A 19090-nucleotide genomic window follows, 5' to 3' on the forward strand; every position below is an offset into this window, starting at 1 on the left:
ACCGTTCTGTAGTATAGATACAGGGAAATCATCACATGGATAACTTGTAAGCCATAGACGGAATGACTCATGTGTACGACTGGGTATTATATCTTCATCACAAATACGATCAAGTTCTTTCATCCAGTTAGCAGCCAAATGACAGTTTTGTAACACAACCCATTGACCTGTTTCTATACCTGATTTTATCATGTTTGCAGCTATTGGACCCTACATATACATAAGTTATATTCTCATAATAAATTATAATACTATCAACACAAACAATAATAATTATAATTTATATTACCTGTCCTTGACCAAGCGAAACGGTTATTAAATCAGTTGGACTATTTTTTTTATCCTTAGAAAATTTTATTAAGCTCGACATTGGATCTGTTCCCGGTGATAGTATAAAAATCAATGGAGTACAACAACTTGAGTCCTTGTATGAGTCCGCCAAGTCAAATGACGGCGGATCGACATATTTCTGACCCATACAGCTAATAATATATTGCTAAATATAATAAATTTAAAATGTCAATTAAGTAATTGAACATGTATACATTAGTAAAATAAAATATATACATGTATAGCTGGAACCACTTTGTCGAAACGAATACACTTTATAATTACAAGCTTTTCCAAGCCATCGATATTTTCAAAAGGCTCAGGAATAGGCATGTCTTGTGGGTTATTTGAATCATACCATGTGTTCCATTCATCATTTGAATTAATAATTGATTTGTAAAATTGATTCAATCTAAAATTAAAACTCAATGAAATCAGATTATTTTAATTTTAGTAAAAAAATTATTATTATAATTTTATATATTTTAATATCTTCACTTTTTTACTTATTAAATACTGGAAAGTGTATAAGTACTATGGAATAATTTTAATTGGGAATGGTCAAATGAATATAATAAAACTGATTAAGAAAACTTAAATAAGATTTATTTTATTCACGATTCTATATATTTATCTCGTTATGTTCTACTACGAAAATTATAAATTCTATAAATAATTTAAATGATTCAACAACTTATTTTGAATAGAATATCATTTACCCAATTAAATGTTAAAAATTATAGATACTATTATTTCAGTCACTATCGCTTTATTATTAACCATTCAACTTAAACTGCAGTTTTTCCTCTATTTTAATAAATCGATCATTATTCCGTTACATAAAGCTGAAGATAAAAAAAAAAATAATTATATAGGTACCTATCTCATTCACTCTTTCTTTAATCTTTATCAAACATTTTCAAAAATCCTTATGGAAAAGATTATTGGACTTCCTAATTCTTAATTTTGTAAGTACATACCTAAATTATTTAGGGATAATTTTTAGACCTACCTATCTTATTCATAATGCAGTTGAATTAGGGTAAGTTAAATTTTTATATATATATATATATGATATTATATATATTTACTAGATGAATCCGAGCACTTCATAGCCAGTTAAAGGCCTACCTCTTAAATGCCTCAAACTGTGTGTTAAATTCGCGCGTTATCTGTGATCATGCTAGCAGTATTTTTTTTATACATGTAGATAGATCATAGTTAAAATAAACTAAGGTCGGAATACGAGCTTCAGAAACAATCGAGCTAAGAGATTATGAATGATTATTAGGCCTGTCAATTTTTTACTAAGTCTATCTTCTGCTGCCCATAATCCTAATATATCTCTGTATACTAAATATCATCGCAATCGGTCCAGCCGTATAGGAATGCATAAAGAACAAACAAACAGACAGAATCCATTTATATATTATATATATGCATGAGTGGATCTAGAAACAATACATGGGGAGGACGGAAGGGTAGTAAAAATAATAAAAATACCTGGTGGTAAGTGATAACAGTACGACAATCATAATCAGCTAATACCTATATATATTAGGTATATATTTATAAACATAAGCAGATTCTATGGAGTGTTTACCCACGTAATATATTATTATGTATAATAATAAATCATATAATAATATTAATTATTATTAATAATAGTAAATATGAATATTCATACCCTATTTTTTGCATTAGGTACTGCAATTGATTATAAAGACATTAATATTTCAAAATATATTACGATTGCAACCATTATTAATAATTACAATAATTCATACTTTTAATTGTTGGTACTTTGGGTGTCAAAAGTAAAAAATTCTAAATAATCGGGATAAACAAACAAAAAATTAAGGGTAAAACGGGAAATTTTACACACAATCAGTTTTCGACAAAATCGATTTTGGTTTTTGATGTAACTTTAAAAAAAATGAAAAGTTTTTCAATCTTTATCACAAATCAAAATTCCACCAGAAATTCAAATTCAATTTTTATGAGCATTTGGAATTTAAATTTTTACAATATTGGATTTTCACTGGATTTCACATTTAGCGATTTTCTTTTTTGGAGTAACTCTAAAAGTCTAAAACAAATGACCGCAGATACTTGAAATTTTCACTGAATGTTAATATAGGCATTTTCTATATTTGATTAAATTAAAAAAAAAAAAAATTTATTTTGAGCTGTTTACTGACATTTTAATTTTTCAACTTTTTAGTTTTTTTTTCTATAAATATCGATAAAAATGTATTTGTTCGTTAGAAAAGCTTGAAAATTTAATACAAGGCTTCTAACACATTTTATTATTTTAACAATATCAGTTGAAAAATAAAAGAAATACATTGGCACAATTTTTTTTTACAAGCATTCAAAGTTTGAATTCTGACAACATATGTAAAAATCAAGAAAATCACGAAAATTCACAAATTATTTTAAACTAGAAATTCATAAAAAATTTTCTTTTTAAATCTAAGATTTGAAAATTTTTAATAATCTATAATATATCCTAGACAGATAAACCGCCTTCGCTCAGTTTTCGTATACAATGATATAATATCATTGGATTCAAATTTAATTCCATCCATTACAGTAACTCACTAGTAACCTACTGTACAGTAGAGCGACATCCACGACTTACCTGCCTTTTTTTATATTGACCAAGTTCATTTTTATGCTTTTATTTATTTTTCAAATTATAATTTCAACTAGTAAATTATTATTTAAAAGCAGGTATTTGAAAAAAATCAATTGATAAATATATTTAAATACCTTAAATTTTTTAGATTTTGATAGAATTATTTAAATATATATTTGAAATACTTTTGAAACGTATTTTATCAAACTCCTATGAATACCAAAGGAATAAAATATTATACTTAAATAAAATAGAAAACATTGCAGCACTTATTTTTAAATTTATATTCACAATAAGAAATATATAAGAGTTAATTACCAACATATTATCAGCAATTAGTAAGAATTAATATAGATCTCAGAGAAGTAAATTCATGAGCCGGTTTTTTCTGTTGGCTTTCATTGCTACAAATAGCTACAAATCTTTTCTTTTATACAAATTTCGAAAAAATACAGTAAAAATCTATATTAAATTCTTTTGTGAGTGTTTAAAAAGGGCCAAGTCAGCTTTTGAGTCTATAATTCTAAAACTTTTAAGATTTTGAACGAAGAAATGAATGTATTGATTTTACAATGATATGTGTTTTATTTTTGTGACTGTGTACACAATAAGTTGTAGAAATAATGCTTCGATTTTCAACTTCAGTAACTTTTCCAGTTGTAATGTGAATCTAGTTGGTGCATTGAAGAGGTCAAATTTTGAAAGTCTCAGTAGTTTTCAAAAGCACCAGGAAAAACAAAAAAAAAAAAATTAAGGAAAAACGGGAAGTTTTACGGAAAATCAATTTTTAAGAAAATCGAATTTTGATATTGTTGTAACTCTAACAAATTATCATAGACACATACGATTTTCACTGAAGGTTTATATACTGCCACTTTATGAGGTTATAAAATAGCAGTAGAAAAATATTAACAATGAATTGGCACGTTTTTTTTTTTTCATTTAAAGTTCAAATTTTGACAAAATGTATTTAATTGAAAATTTAAAAATTTTTTAGTTGTTAAAAATCGTTTAACTTTTACAGCTAAGGATTGAAAATTTAAAACAAGGCCCCACGTTAATCCTCCTGTGGCAAAAAATCTGAAAACTATACAAGAAGTACATTTTTTTTTATAGTTCAAATTCGGATGACTATTACATATTAAATAACCAAGAATTACAATTTTAGTTAAATTGTTGTGATTTAAAAATATTATTCGTGGGTACTTAAAATTTCTAGAATTAACTTAATATTCCGATTGTAATAGTTAATGCCATTAATTACTTATCTTAATACTCTATAAGGAATTTTACATAATATATGTGTCTATGAATGACTGAATGAGTAGGTTACATAATGAATCTGATTTGATTAGTCCACTTTTTTTTTTAAATTATAGCTATGTAATTAATATACTATAAGTCTATAACATATCCTAGACTGACAAACCATCTCCGCTCAGAATCGTTTTAACATATGTATACGAGTAAATCACGAAAATCACGAAAATTCGCAAATTATTTTAAACTAGAAATTCATAAAAATTTTTCTTTTTTAATTTAAGATTTGAAAAATTTTAATAAACTATAATATATCCTAGACAGATAAACCGTCTTCGCTCAGAAGCGTTTTTCGTATACGATGATAATATATCATACTGTATACTTCACGAGTTGATAGGTACCTCGAAACTTTTGCTATCATGAAAATATTAGCCACGCAATTTTTTGTTTTTAATAGGTCAAAAGTTGATACTACTTATAATACATTATATACATTCATCCGCCGTTAATTATTTCTATTAACCATTGGAGATGCATTTATTTTATATAGTATATAAGTATATAATATAGTTATTTTTGAAATCTAAACAATGTTAGTGTTATTTTGTGAACGTTAAACCTTAAAAATCAATCTCTCGTTCAATTTTCACAATAAAATCTTAATCAATTTTATTAGTCATTAATGCAAAATCTTCTGAGCCTAACCAGTAACCTAAAATAACCTTGATAATTAAGGGCTATTGATAATTACTAATTATTTTGCAATGAATTACCTATATTAATTACTTTTTACCTTGGTAATTGAGATGCTCGAACGATTTCAGCCCATGACTTGTCACTCAGCCAATTAGAAGCTGGATTGGGGTGCTCATTAGTTATCCCAACTCCATCGCTAAGGAACATTGTAAATAATTCATCGTCGAGTAAATTCTGTAACATAAAAATAGTAAGAATGAATATATTTACGTACCTATTTTTATACATTTAATTATAGTTTTTAACAAATTATTACCTTAGACCGAAAAATTCCAATTGTTAAAATAAATGAAAAAATCAGTTTATCTTTTTCAAATAAAGATCTACAAACGTTTCGGTAAATGTTATAAGTAAAATAATCATTCAAAATACTTATTCTTTCATTGATATCATTTGATTTTTCACTTTGTGCAATTGACTGTCACACAAAATATTGCAACAACATATTAGGTAGATATCAATTATTATTTATTATGATGTACCTACCTAAAATAAATAATAATGACTTACCTGGTAGTATAAGCGTATAAACCAATCTAATGAATATTGGTACATTGGATCGATGTTATTTAGATCAGTAATACAAAAGAATAAAACTGAAGAGTGATTAGATACAGGAATATAAACATCACGAGCTACATCAATTTCTTTTTCAGTTACAACAGCAATTTCTTGTTTCAGTTGAATTTCAGATGATAATGACTATAAAATTAGTTATATTTATATAATGCAGACTACATATTACTTAAAAAAAAGTAATTTAAATACTTTTGATGAAGATAAAACTTTTATTGCTGATTCATCCTCTAAAATATTTCCTTCAGACGAAGAGAGAACATATAAAATTTTGTCCTCAATTTCCTTAAGTAGCTTATTATTATTAGCACTTTCAAGTATCAATTCATTTTTCTTTTCCTCCAACTGCGGTCGTTCTTTGGCAACAACAATCCCTAGCAATTGGTCTTGCAGTCCTTGCTGCGTGATCATAAAGTTTAGTATTGTTACCTAAATAATACAGGCACATTTACTCCCTTATAATTTAATAAAATAATAATAAATAGTTAGGTTTTATTTTATTTTATTAAAAATTAACAAAATATAAATTTATATTAAATAATATTTAATAAATATTATTTATATATCTAGACAGTTAAGTGAACAGAATTTTATTTATTTAAAAAATTTGAAAATACTTAATATGAATACATTTTAGTTTCTGACCGGAGGAACAAAAGCTTTAATTTTAAAATGTTGACTTTTAAATTCTGAACGGAGCGATGAATGTACTGATTATACCATGATGTGTGTTTTTTTATTTGTGTCTGTCATCACGTTTTGGGACAGTAAAAATGCTTCGATTTTTGACTTCAGTATCCCGTTCGATCAGAAAGTGAATCTAGTTGATACTTTGGGGGATCAAAAGTAAACATTCTAAATAATCAGGATAAACAAACTATAAATTAAATTTTTATAATCATTCAAAGTTTGAATTTTTACAAAATACGTAAAATTCATAAAAGTTAGCAAATTATTTTAAGCTAGAAATTCATAAAAAATGTTCTTTTTAAATCTACGATTTGAAAATTTAATACAAGATTCCTTACAAGTTTGTCAATCTTTATCACAAAAAATACGTCCAGCGGAAATTCAAATTAAATTTTTATGAGCATTTGAAATTTAAATTTTTACAACATTGGATTTTCATTGGATTTCACATTTAGGAATTTTCTTATTTTGATGTAACTCTAAAACAAATGACCGCAGATACTTGAAATTTTCACTGAATGTTTATATATCATTTTCTATATTTCAATATTTGATACAATTTTCAAAATATTTAGATTTGTTTTTAGCTGTTTACTGACATTTTAAATTTTGAACTTTTTTAGTTTTTTTTTTCTTTAAATAGGTATCGATGAAAATTTATTTGTTGGGTAGAAACGCTTGAAAATTGAATACAAGGCTTCTAACACATTGTAACAATAGCAGTTGAATAATATTAAAAATGCATAGGCACGATTTTTTTATAAGCATTTCAAATTCAAATTTTGACTAAATACGTAAAAATTACGACAATGTTAAAATTATCTTAGATAGAAATTCATAAAAGTTTTTCTTTTTAAATCTAAGATTTGAAAATGTAATACAAGACTTCAAACATATTTTTACAACAGCAGTTGAAAATAAAAGAAATATATAGTCACAATTTTTTTTTAATAAGTATTTAAAGTTCAAATTTTGACAACATACGTAAAATCACGAAAATTCGCATATTATTTTAAGCTAGAAATTCTTTTTAAATCTAAGATTTGATAATTTTTAATAATCTATAATACATCCTAGACAGATAAACCATCTCCACTCAGAATCGTTTTTCGTATACAATGATATAATATCATTGGATTCAAATTTAATTCCATCCATTACAGTTACCCACTTGTTACCTATTGTACAGCAGAGCAACATCCATGACATACCCGCTTTTTAAAGTATTTGGAGCTAGGAATTGAATATTTTATACAAGTCAGTTCTACAATGATATATAATATAAAATATTTTATGCTAGTCTACTAGGTACTTGGTACAAATAAATAACCAATATTCAATGGTATAACAAATATTATAATCTCGACTAAAAGTAATTCAAACTACCATCATATATGATAATATAGGTATTAATCATAGTAAAATAAATTACAATAATAGATGGTAATATTTATGCGTGAACTAAAATATACTTTGTAATTATTAATTGAGGCTGAAAGGATATCTCTGCTCAGAATCAGTAGATTTAGTAAAATATCTACTTAATGCCGATGTAAACTTCTACTGAACGTGAAGGTGGTTACCTAATTACTCATTTTTCTAAATTTAGTTAGCCATTGTCTAATTTACCAACGTTATGAAAATTAATTATTATTAATATTGACTTTTGATCTAACACAGTGACATCAGTTGTTGATTTTTAGTTACCTAGTCAAAAACACATACTTTTACAGAAATATCTGGTAAATAATGAGGATTTCGAAGACGTGTTGTGATGTAAAGTCTAAACGAGTGATTATATTTCAGCAAACTATCACTAAATTTCAAGTATTCAATTCCATCCTCTTTATAGATATTTCTTAGTAGTACTTGGTCTATGAAAAGTCACAAAATATAAAATAAGTAAATAAGTTCAAAGTTTTTTTTTATTTTTCATATTCTGTATGATATTATAAAAGTTAATGAATTTGTAATCATACCAAGTGTAGCATCTATGTCTTCTTGTATATCTTCTAAAAGAACCGGTAAACCATGTTCAATTGCTAATCGTATGGAAGTCATATAGTTAGAATTGGACAGTTTAACTACTGAAATATTGTTTGAATTTTCCATAGTTTTTATCCATTTATTCGCTTGACCTTGGGGATCAATCATTAGAGGCCATCTCGTAGCACTAAATACGATGATCCCATTTTCAACAGAAAAATTATCCGCTGGAAGTCCAAATATATTCCATTCCCGAATTAATAAAGGTTCTCCTAACGTATGTATCAATGAAAATTGTTTTGAACATGGAATATTCATTTCTAAGCATCGTTGGTTCCATTCATCAATAAGTACCTGAAAAGTAATTTTGTTTTTCAATATAAATATTTAAAAAAATAAAATCTTAAGCATTACTTTGTTGATCCAAACTAAACTTGCAAAATTTTCAATTTGTAAAAATGTAGAATTTAATTAAAAAGACATTGTAAAATGATTTTTAGAATTCGTAAGTTCCTCAGAGCTAAGTTGAGACCGAAATAAAATTAAAGGTTAAAGGAGAGGACGAATTCGCACAAATCATCTACACTTAATTAACAAATCATAACTTTCAGAGCTTGTCTTTAAGTTATTTTATGTCGCTGTTGGAATTTCTAAGTTTAACAATTAAAAGCTATTGGAAAAATTAACTAAAAGGAAATTAAATGCACATGAACCCTTCTTGTACAAATTGCACCAGAGTACTTAGTATCCAACTCAATTAACTTATAACTACTTACAAATAAAGCTATTCGTCTGGTGCAATTTGGACAAAGTCGGAGGAGGGCTAACTTCACACAAATACCTGGTGTAGTAATAATATACTCAGAGTAAAATTTCACAATTTCACTAACATTTCTAAAGTCAACGGTAAATGCCCCAAGGTAGGCGACGACGCCTGCAGATAACAATACATCACCAATAGCGTTATCTAGAATTGATTTCAATTCTAGAGCTGTTTGACTCCATTTATATTTTTCTCCACTGAGACCACTAATTAATTGTTCAGCTCTAGTCAGTTTTTGAGAACACAAATCAATATTATCTTCCAATTCTTTTTTCTCTTTCGTTTTTTCCGCAAGTTCATCTCTCAATGTTTGAAGCTTGCTCAAAACCCCCGAAAGTTCAGCTCTTTTTTCATTAAGTTTTTCCATTTGTACAGCATAGTCCGTTTCCGCTTGCTGAAGTTTTTCTTTTTTAGGTCCGACAATTTTTATTACTTTATCATAAACATCTAACGCTCGTATCCATTTACAAAGGCCTTCACATGCATTAGAAACTGATTTGATACTAATTGGATTGAAGTCTGGATCACTAATATATCTGAAAACAAATCATGCGTTTATTTTTGCACACAACACAAATTTAAAAAAAAATACTTTTCTCTTATACGTTTCATAACTGCAGGATCTATGTTATCTTTATCGTATGTTTTTAAACTCTCTAAAAATTTAGTATCTGAAATTAGTTTTTGTGAAGGTCCCCAAAAATCTTCAACCATTCGCCCAGAGCCACTAGGATCTGGTTTACGTTCAGATTTGATTCCTTTCATAACACAAACTGCTTCTAATACTAACTTAACACCATATGGCGGATTTTTCATAGATTTGACTACGGTAATATCGGCGGGCTTGAGAGTATTTAGAGCTGAAACTGCAGCTTCGAGGGCTGGTATTGCTTCAGCTAAATCACTTTCACAATCATCTTTGATAGCCTGTGATGCTGCTGCAGCGTCATTGGCAAGGGCTTCATCGGCGCCTACTATCTAAAATATATTATTAATAATAATTACAGAGTATCCTAAAAAATAAATTATTTTATTTTATGAAGTAATTACTTCTTTTTTGGCTTCTACTTTTACTGTATCTTGTTCAATTTTAACCATAAGAGCTTCAGTTGCCAACGAAGTTTCGACAAGTTTTGGTCTTAAAGCTGTCAGTTGATCTTGCATAACAGATACTTGGCCAGCAGCAAAATCTAATTTTTTTAAGCCGGTTTCATATCTATTTCGCAAAGTTGTGATTTGATCTACCTTCTTTTTATGTAAATTTTGAAACGTTTTTATTAACTCTAAATAGGAAGTTGGTGTAACATAATTATGCCTTTTTAACGCTGAATAAAACCTAAAATATAATATTTAAAGACAATTTTATTATTATTAAGAAATTGAAAAATAAAAATAATCAAACAATTATTTTAATAATTATCCAATATTTAATGTAGTCATTAATCATTATATTATAAAACGTTTAAATGAAAACATTTACCTAGAAGAAGCATCTCTAGCTGTCGTATGAAATTCTTTACAAACTAATACACAAGATGATGCAATATCACTGTGAATAGACATATCTTTTAAATAATATTCTGCAACTTTCTCAAGTGCGTCTTCAGGCCAAACTGTAAACCTATAATTTACAAATACAATATGCTTACATTAATCGAGTTTTATTCCAATACTAAATTATACGATACCAGTCAATTGTACAACAGTTAACGAGTGAAGGAAACATTCTCAAGCGATTTTTAAGCACATCACCAATTGGTGACATAGCTAAAGAAAGATGAAAGTTTTCTTTCACTCTTTCTATAAAGAAATTGTATAAAGCGATTGGTGTTGTTTCAACGTTTAACCCCTGTAACAAAAATTGCATTTGTTTTAAATTAACGAGTTATACATTTGGTATGTTTATTAGTTAAAAATAATATTCTAATTTCAAGTTAGACCTCTGTATATAAAATTATGCATGTCTATGAGTAGGTAAAGCAGTAGATACCTACTGAAAACGTATAGTCCTAAAAAATAAAAAAAATAATTAAGCATAAACGGATCGTACTGCATGAATTAAAAAAGGTTAAGAGAAAAGAGATAAACTTTTCAAGGTATTATGAAAGCTTCAAACATTGATAGATAGACTATAGTGCTTAAGTAGATTTTGAATAGACAAATAATTTTAAACTACATATATATTAATAAATATTATTAGAATTTGAAGGCAAAAGCGTTTTTTTAATAAAAATAATATAAAAATGTGTCATTTAATATTTAAGATGATGGATGTATTATTTTTTTTTTTTCCTTTTTTATTATAAATGCCTTTATCTTATATTTTTAATGGATGTTAGTAGTTTTATACATGAAATACGATACAAATCGATATGATCTCTCGAAGACTGTGCATTGTTAATTATTTGTAATGAGTTTTATAATCGGTGATATTTATCGATTTCGCTAAATAGTTTATTGAGCATTTCTGTACGGTCAGTTAATTTAAAGCTTATAAAAGTATCCATATTGCCTATCCATAGTTTAAAAAATGTTCATAATGCATTGATATTAGGATCAAAATATTGTTTGTCAGTCCGCATTCATCGATCGTAACTTATATATATGATATAATAACATTAATTGGATTCAATAATTGAAGAAACGCCAAACGATTACGATTTAATAAATAGTAATCTGAATATGAAATACGCTCCATTAACCTCGGTGAACGAAGATTATATTAAGATTATTTTCCATACACAAATATATTTTAAGACTAAACCGTCAAGTTGGTATTTGGAAGTGAATTTTTTTTAATACAAACTAGTTGAAATATACAATATAGGTACCACTATATTTCATTTTTTAGTAAATTTTGTAATTGCTTTTTATATAAATCCAATGCTTATTTATGCGTTTTTTGACATTTTGAAATTATTTTTTTATTGATTATATTGCCTTTAAATCTGAATCCTATTAATAAACCTTACTGAATGTTGAGCATAATACGACTATTTAAAATCATTTTAAATGTATCATATTCATCTCATTGTCTTAAACAATAACTGATACACTTACAAGGGTTTGAGCAATATTGGATACTTTATCTAAAATATCAACTCTATCATCAGATTGATAAAGATTTGGTATATCACCAGTATTGAGTAACATATTTATATCTTCTACAAAACTTTCATCTGCAATTTGATTGTCAGATAAAAAAAATGTAATTGGATTTCCATCACATCCAGCATATTTTAATATTTTTTTCATATCTTCATTCCATTCATTTTTACCATAATTCCTTCCTGTTTCAATCTGAAAAAAAATTCACATTCCATTATTTCGTTTGAATATCTATATTTTTTTCATAATTTAATAAAGTAATACTTGAAATATTTTATAACCAGCAATAAATGTAGCCAACTTTGTAGCCGATTGTCTTCCACTACCACCTATTCCAACTAATAACAAATGACCGTTGTCTTGCTGTAGGACTCTACTTACACGAGACACATGTTCAATAACAAATTTAAACATAACCATTGATAATGGATTTTTAGACATAGTATTGTATTCATTTAAATAATAATCCATTCGTTGAATTAGTTGTTTTTCACTATGAACTTCGTCATATATTTTCTTATTAATATCCGGATCCATGTAGTTTCCATAAAATAGGTTCCGTAAATGATCAGTATTTAAAAATCTCTCCTCGACTGGCATTAAATCACTTAAATAAACGTCCATCGGTTGTCTTAAACAACTATAAGATGCTATTTTCATTATTTCAAATAGTTTATTACGATCATCATCGTGAACTAATCTATCACCAAACACACGCCATGTCTCATGAACCCACAGTCGAAATATTTTTTCAAGTGTTTTACACCGCGATGCTGGTAACAATAATATTCCTTTTATAACTCTGGTAAAATCTCGTAAGTTAAAGGTATAATGTGATTTTGCAGGAGTTGGCAAAAATGTTGAGACTACTTCTTTGTACACAAACAGTATTGCTTCTACAACACTCTAAATTAATTTTAATTAAAATACATTATCTTTGTTTTATAAAATTAAGAGCTTATACATTTCCTTGTAATGCGATAGGCTCAGAAAACCCTTTATTAAAATGCCATTTTATAATCTGAGAAAATATTTTGGACATAGTTTCTTGACTGAATGAATCAATACCAATAGCATTCATATGTCTAGTGAAACGAGTAGTAACTTGATTTGAACCACCACCAGGAGGTTGAAGTACACCAATAAATAACTGGAGATTGAAGAATACATTATTAAATAAATAATTGTAACATTAAAGTATTATAATACTTAATAATAAATTAAATAAACCCAACCATATCGAGCATATCTATTCTTGACATAGTTTGAAGATCATACCAATAACCATGATCAATCCATTGTCTTAATAATTCTATTGGTGATTGAGCACCATATTTTTCAGGTAACGGCATACTTAAATCATCTATAAACAACATACATTTTTTACCAACAGACGGACCAAAAACTCCTCTTCTTCGCCTGTATAGTTAATATTTTATAAGTTAATGCATTTTTCTAATAAAAATTACTACAGTTGATTTACTTGTCCAATTTAGAAATGATAATGTCTTGTACAATGTTAGCTGCAGTCCATGCTGAGAAACTTAATACATTAGCTAAACATTTTTCTTTGGGCAAATTAATTAAGTAATTCAGCACAACAACTGATTTCCCAGTACCAGTGGGTCCAACAAAGAGTAAAGGAATTTCATTTTTTAATAATATTTGGAGAAAGTAATGCTGCTTGGCTGTTTCATCAGTTTCGATGATCAAATCATTTATCTATAAAACGTATAAAATAAATACCACTTTAAAATTACTATTTTTATTCTAATTCTAATTAAAATATAAAATAATGATAGTAAGTATTAAATAATGTATTCACTCTGGCATCTGGTGAAATCCTTTTAAAATCTATTTTTTCTGACCATAGAATCCAAGAACCATTATTTTTCTTATCATACACATAGTCATAAACTGTACCCATATCTGGGAAAAGATGGGTTTTTGTCAACTTAAAAGTAATTGGTTTAATATATTTGTCATTATTTCCTAGGAGAAGTTTCCGTAAAAATGTATCAAATTTATTTCGACAATCGCCTTTTATTAAAGAACCAAGACTCCATATCAAACTAAAAATTATTACACATCCCACCCATATGGTTGCAAACCCAACTCCAGTTTCTTCTTTAATCAAACAATCCAATAACCTTGTAAAAGACTATAAAATACATTATATATTTATATTTAAATTACATAGGTACGTAATTAAAAATACACTACTTACGTTAAACATATGATTTTCAGAAGTAGTTAGAAATAAACTACAGTGTTTTTGTATAAAAACAAATATGGCAGGTACCAACCACTCGATTAAGTCATCCATCATAATTTGTTGATCTAGCAAAAATTTAGAATAAATAGTATTTTTATACGAAAGCCAAAAAGATCTCCAACCAAGCTGCTTTGGTTCTAAATAAATCATTCCACAGCGAGATACGGTGGCAGGCGAAGCTTGATCTAAATTGGCAGGTTCAAATATCATGTTCATTTTGTTATTCATCTGGAAAAAAATGTTATAAGATAATCTAAATAATTAATACCTTGATCATAAATAAGAATTATATAGTAGGTGAAAAGTTGTTGATAAATTATATATACCTGTATAATTTCTCCAGACATTAGGCAAAGTTTTTTGTTATCATCCAACACTGTATTCATATTTTCAACCCATACTGCATCAACAGGCCCATCAAATACAATCCATTTACGATCCATTGTTACACTATTTGAGAACTCTCTAAACACAATTGCTAAAACTCCTAAAATAAAATAAAAGTATAAAAATAATGGTTTTATTATTTTAGTATTTTTTTAAATACAATTTATTAATTTAAGAGTATTAACCATCATGCCATTCATGCAGAACTTTATCAAATGATCCATACAATTGATCAATTGTAATTGCTTTAGGATTGATAATTTTATACGTGGTTTTAAATTCTGTCATTACTGCTTTGCGTTCGAGTTGTAAATCACTCAACGATTCTGCCAAGACCTTTAGAAATAAATAATCGTTATTCGTATTAATTCTTGTAAAAATACAAAATGTGCTAATATTATAACTAGTCATAATATAATAAAACAATTTATTGATTATAACCGATAAATAGCCAATAGCTAAATTGTAAGCTAGCTGATAAAAAATATAACAGAACTAGTATAAATATGTCCGTAGAATAGGTACTATTAAATTTTAAGTCATGATAACACTGACCTTAATAAGTACCTAATGCATTTACGATTTACTAACACTAACATAATTTGGATATAATAATAAATATTATAAGAAATATACCTGATAGGTACAAGTTTTTCCAGAAAATGGTTCACCAACAATCATAAGCCCGTGTCTAACCAACACCATCTCGTATACTTGTATTATTTTATCAATGAACCATGGAGTACTTTGTAAATTCCTTTTGCTTAAATTTATGTTTATTTTATTTATGAGTTCTTCTCTTTCTGGAATTATGAGTTTGACACCGGGGAATAAATCTCCATATATTCCAATAAAAAGTGGTATATCCTAGTAATAAATATCATGAAGTTAAATAATTTTTAAATTTATTAATTAGATAGTTCATAGATAGTGTAAAACCTCTGATGAAAATTTTGGCATATTGACGTCGTATATAGCTCTTAATACAATTTCATCTTCATTGTTATCGGGATATTTAAATTTTAAATTTCCTATTGATGTTAATACAGATTTTACTGCCCTCATCCCATAATCGTAATGTGATTGAGATGACAATTGTTCTGAACATAACTTGTACGTGTCTACAATTTTTTCAGCTAAACTGTAATATGATTATTTTATAGAGTTATCCAAGTTATTATCAAACGTAAACATTTATAACATACTTTTTAGCATCACTAAAACCCATAGAATATAATGATATTTCTCCAATCATAGAATAATCTGGTACCATCATAGCGACTGTACGGAATAACACTTTCAAATTATCAGGTATTTCTTGCTGTCCAGCATATCTATAGTTGTATGATTTTTTATTTTATTGGTAAGATTCCTACAATATAATTTGTTTATATTTCGTAAAAAATAATCTTACCCTGGGTTCATAGTTATGAAAACTGCACAAGTAAGATTTAATGTTAACTCTATGCCTTCAAACATGAATTTGTCCTTATTAGCTTTTACCGCCATTTGTATAATATATACTTGCTGAGCAATTACCGACAATACTTCAACTTCAATCCTATTGAATTCGTCGAAACAAGCCCATGCTCCGGATTGTGCTAATCCCTAATATGGAGATTACAATTTACAACTTACAAGTAGTCTTCAAAACGTCTTAAAATTACTTTCAATTAGTGCAATAATAATATATATACAGTAAATTAGTACAATCTGTGAAATTTAACATTCTTTATTTGGAACCTGAATAAAATGGAAATATAAGATAATATTAACCGAGCCTATAATATATTTTTAATAGGTACGTACATAATAATACCATGAGTAAGATGGAACATGTCTAACGTAGAAATTGAAATGATATTTTTTCATTCATCCATCCCGTACATCGACATTGTGGAATTTATAAACTATAGTAGGTATAAATAGCTTACTTCAACAGTTCAACACTTGGTTTTTGAATTAGGTAGTTTCAAATTATCTCAATTATACTTATACAGATTAGTAGATTACATTTCTCTTAGGTAATGTTAATGGCACCCGTACATTTTTTCTTTTGTGTAGTTTACCTACTCAGTGGCGTAGCTATGGAGGTTTTTGTTTGTTTAAACATTGCGAACGAAAAAATATTCTGAGCGGAGACTCAGAAATAAAATTTCGGAATTTCTCATGGCTATAAATAGCTCAACAATGTTAGCAATTATAACATAGAAAATATTAATATAAAATATATTTGGTGAAAATTTCAAGTGTCAACAGTTATTAGTTTTTTAAATACCTACATCAAAAAAATAAAATCAACTTTGTCAAAATTTGGTTTTGTGTAAAATTCCAATTATTTCATCATTATATTTTTTGTTTTTCCAAACATTTACGAAAACAACTGAGAATTTTTTTAGACATTCACTATCTATCAAAAAATATGATTTTCTCAAAAATTGGAGCGTTTTTAGTATCCCAAATATTAACAACAGAAAAAAAATACATCATTGTAAATACAGTACTTTTGATCACTATAGATACGCTCAAAATATTAAATAACAGAGCAAGATTGATTATTGTGATCGTATAAATATGTATGTATTACCATGTTATTCGTTGGCAAACTACGAAAATTACACATGACGTATTGACGTATCAATAAATTTAAAAGAGATCACACAATTCAAAATTGATAATATTATAGTGTCTTGATACGAACCATGAAAAATTTGCCTGTAGCTTTAAAATCAAGTCCTTTAGAACAATTAAATACAATACATTGCTTAGCTATTGCTTTGGCTAAATCTTTTGTGGTTTCGGTTTTTCCAGTTCCAGCTGGACCTTCAGAAGCACCACCGAGATATAATTTTAATGCACCCATAATTGTTCTTTTGATTAAAAACATTTTTTTTAATAAATTGAAACATTTCATATCAAGTTATTATTTTACCTGTAACATCGATCTGTCAACGGAGTAATTACTAATCTTGGTGTATTGCCTAAATATTCATTACCGTAGTCTAGAGTAGTTGTTATCATCGACACAGTAGTTTTAGAATCTTTATTATAATACCTAAGTTGACTCATCCAATTGAAATCTCTCATATTAATTATTCTTAGAGATGTAAGATTCTTAACAACATCACGAGCTTATAACATGAAAAGTAAAAATATTATTATTTAATGTCTTTCGTTAAAAATTGTTTTGTATACTGTTGCATATACGCTGCACTATAGGTACCTACGTTTAACAATTATTTTTTTAATAGCTAATTTGTAAGTACGGTTTTTGGAAAAATGTTGGCTGTAAAATATTTATTTAAGTCATATAGCTAAATTTTTCAAATAAAAAAATCTCAAATATTTTGTTAAGTCAAATTGATTCAGTCGTTAGAAATATTTTTAATTCAAAAGTGTGTATACTTTTCTTAATACACTCTTCTTAAATATTTCAAAATGTTTAAAAACATATATTTAAAAATCATTAGAATAAATTTCACGAAGTTTTATAAAGCTTACTTAGATAAATATTTTTACAATCAAAAGGATTTCAAACAACTAGATTTAAAAGTTGGCTTTATTGGAAGTTTCGGTATTAAAAAATATTTTTTTTTATACGTGTAACGCACGATTAAATAAATGATATATATATAATATATATATATTTATATTTATGTATAATAAAAATAAGAATATTAATTAGAGTAAAAGTTTTTCATTTTTAGGTCTTCCTGTTACACCCTGTATATTATATATCTATAATATGTATAAATAATTAATATTGTGTTAAAATAATTACCGTGAACATCTATAACTATCAAAGCACACACCGTTGCCCTCTCGCATTTGCTTAATGAACCGCGCACTAAATTTACTAAATTTTCTATTTGCATATTACTTTTCTGTAGATAAGCCTAAAATTAATAAGACTTAAATTACTAACGCCTTAAGGTTGTTTTTGGTTTTAAAAACTTCTCTAACAGGAAGTGATTTCTTTTCAATAGCAGTTTCTACTTCAGCAGTCCAATTGATTGTTGCAGCACATATAACTACCATACCCGGCCACTTAAGTACCCATTCATTGCGTTTAATATTTGCATATTCTTTTGCTGCATTATTAATAATTTCGCTTATTGACTGCATCATTAAAACTTCAACTTGAATTAACCATTTTTCTACCAAACCCTTTAACATAACATTGATGATAAAGATTTTAATGCCACAAATGTATTTTCAACTATTAAATGATATGTATCCATATTATTGCATCCAT

General features: G+C 27.1%; 1 protein-coding gene across 1 annotated transcript in view; it reads right to left on the bottom strand.

Moving 5' to 3' along the window:
• Window positions 1-19090, bottom strand: part of LOC107168793 (dynein axonemal heavy chain 3-like) — a 45225-nt gene that overhangs the window by 14222 nt on the left and 11913 nt on the right. Inside the window, exons 19-49 of the mRNA XM_089217186.1 lie at window positions 18799-19002; window positions 18617-18731; window positions 17768-17966; window positions 17537-17705; window positions 16250-16443; window positions 16041-16169; window positions 15775-15976; window positions 15472-15702; window positions 15021-15171; window positions 14775-14935; window positions 14401-14676; window positions 13999-14334; window positions 13657-13895; window positions 13409-13592; window positions 13138-13323; window positions 12438-13079; window positions 12126-12365; window positions 10754-10914; window positions 10546-10686; window positions 10116-10401; window positions 9658-10043; window positions 9133-9601; window positions 8236-8596; window positions 7982-8130; window positions 5759-5995; window positions 5501-5692; window positions 5247-5408; window positions 5028-5164; window positions 568-742; window positions 290-496; window positions 3-210 (exon numbers count right to left, since the gene is read on the bottom strand). Coding sequence (XP_089073312.1) covers window positions 3-210; window positions 290-496; window positions 568-742; window positions 5028-5164; window positions 5247-5408; window positions 5501-5692; window positions 5759-5995; window positions 7982-8130; window positions 8236-8596; window positions 9133-9601; window positions 9658-10043; window positions 10116-10401; window positions 10546-10686; window positions 10754-10914; window positions 12126-12365; window positions 12438-13079; window positions 13138-13323; window positions 13409-13592; window positions 13657-13895; window positions 13999-14334; window positions 14401-14676; window positions 14775-14935; window positions 15021-15171; window positions 15472-15702; window positions 15775-15976; window positions 16041-16169; window positions 16250-16443; window positions 17537-17705; window positions 17768-17966; window positions 18617-18731; window positions 18799-19002 — 7129 coding nt within the window. The remainder of the gene's footprint in view (window positions 1-2; window positions 211-289; window positions 497-567; window positions 743-5027; window positions 5165-5246; window positions 5409-5500; window positions 5693-5758; window positions 5996-7981; window positions 8131-8235; window positions 8597-9132; window positions 9602-9657; window positions 10044-10115; window positions 10402-10545; window positions 10687-10753; window positions 10915-12125; window positions 12366-12437; window positions 13080-13137; window positions 13324-13408; window positions 13593-13656; window positions 13896-13998; window positions 14335-14400; window positions 14677-14774; window positions 14936-15020; window positions 15172-15471; window positions 15703-15774; window positions 15977-16040; window positions 16170-16249; window positions 16444-17536; window positions 17706-17767; window positions 17967-18616; window positions 18732-18798; window positions 19003-19090) is intronic.

Source organism: Diuraphis noxia, unplaced genomic scaffold (assembly GCF_037042655.1).
Source record: "Diuraphis noxia isolate RWA-SAM2 unplaced genomic scaffold, SU_Dnox_SAM2 contig0001, whole genome shotgun sequence".
In the NCBI taxonomy this organism is placed as follows: domain Eukaryota; kingdom Metazoa; phylum Arthropoda; class Insecta; order Hemiptera; family Aphididae; genus Diuraphis; species Diuraphis noxia.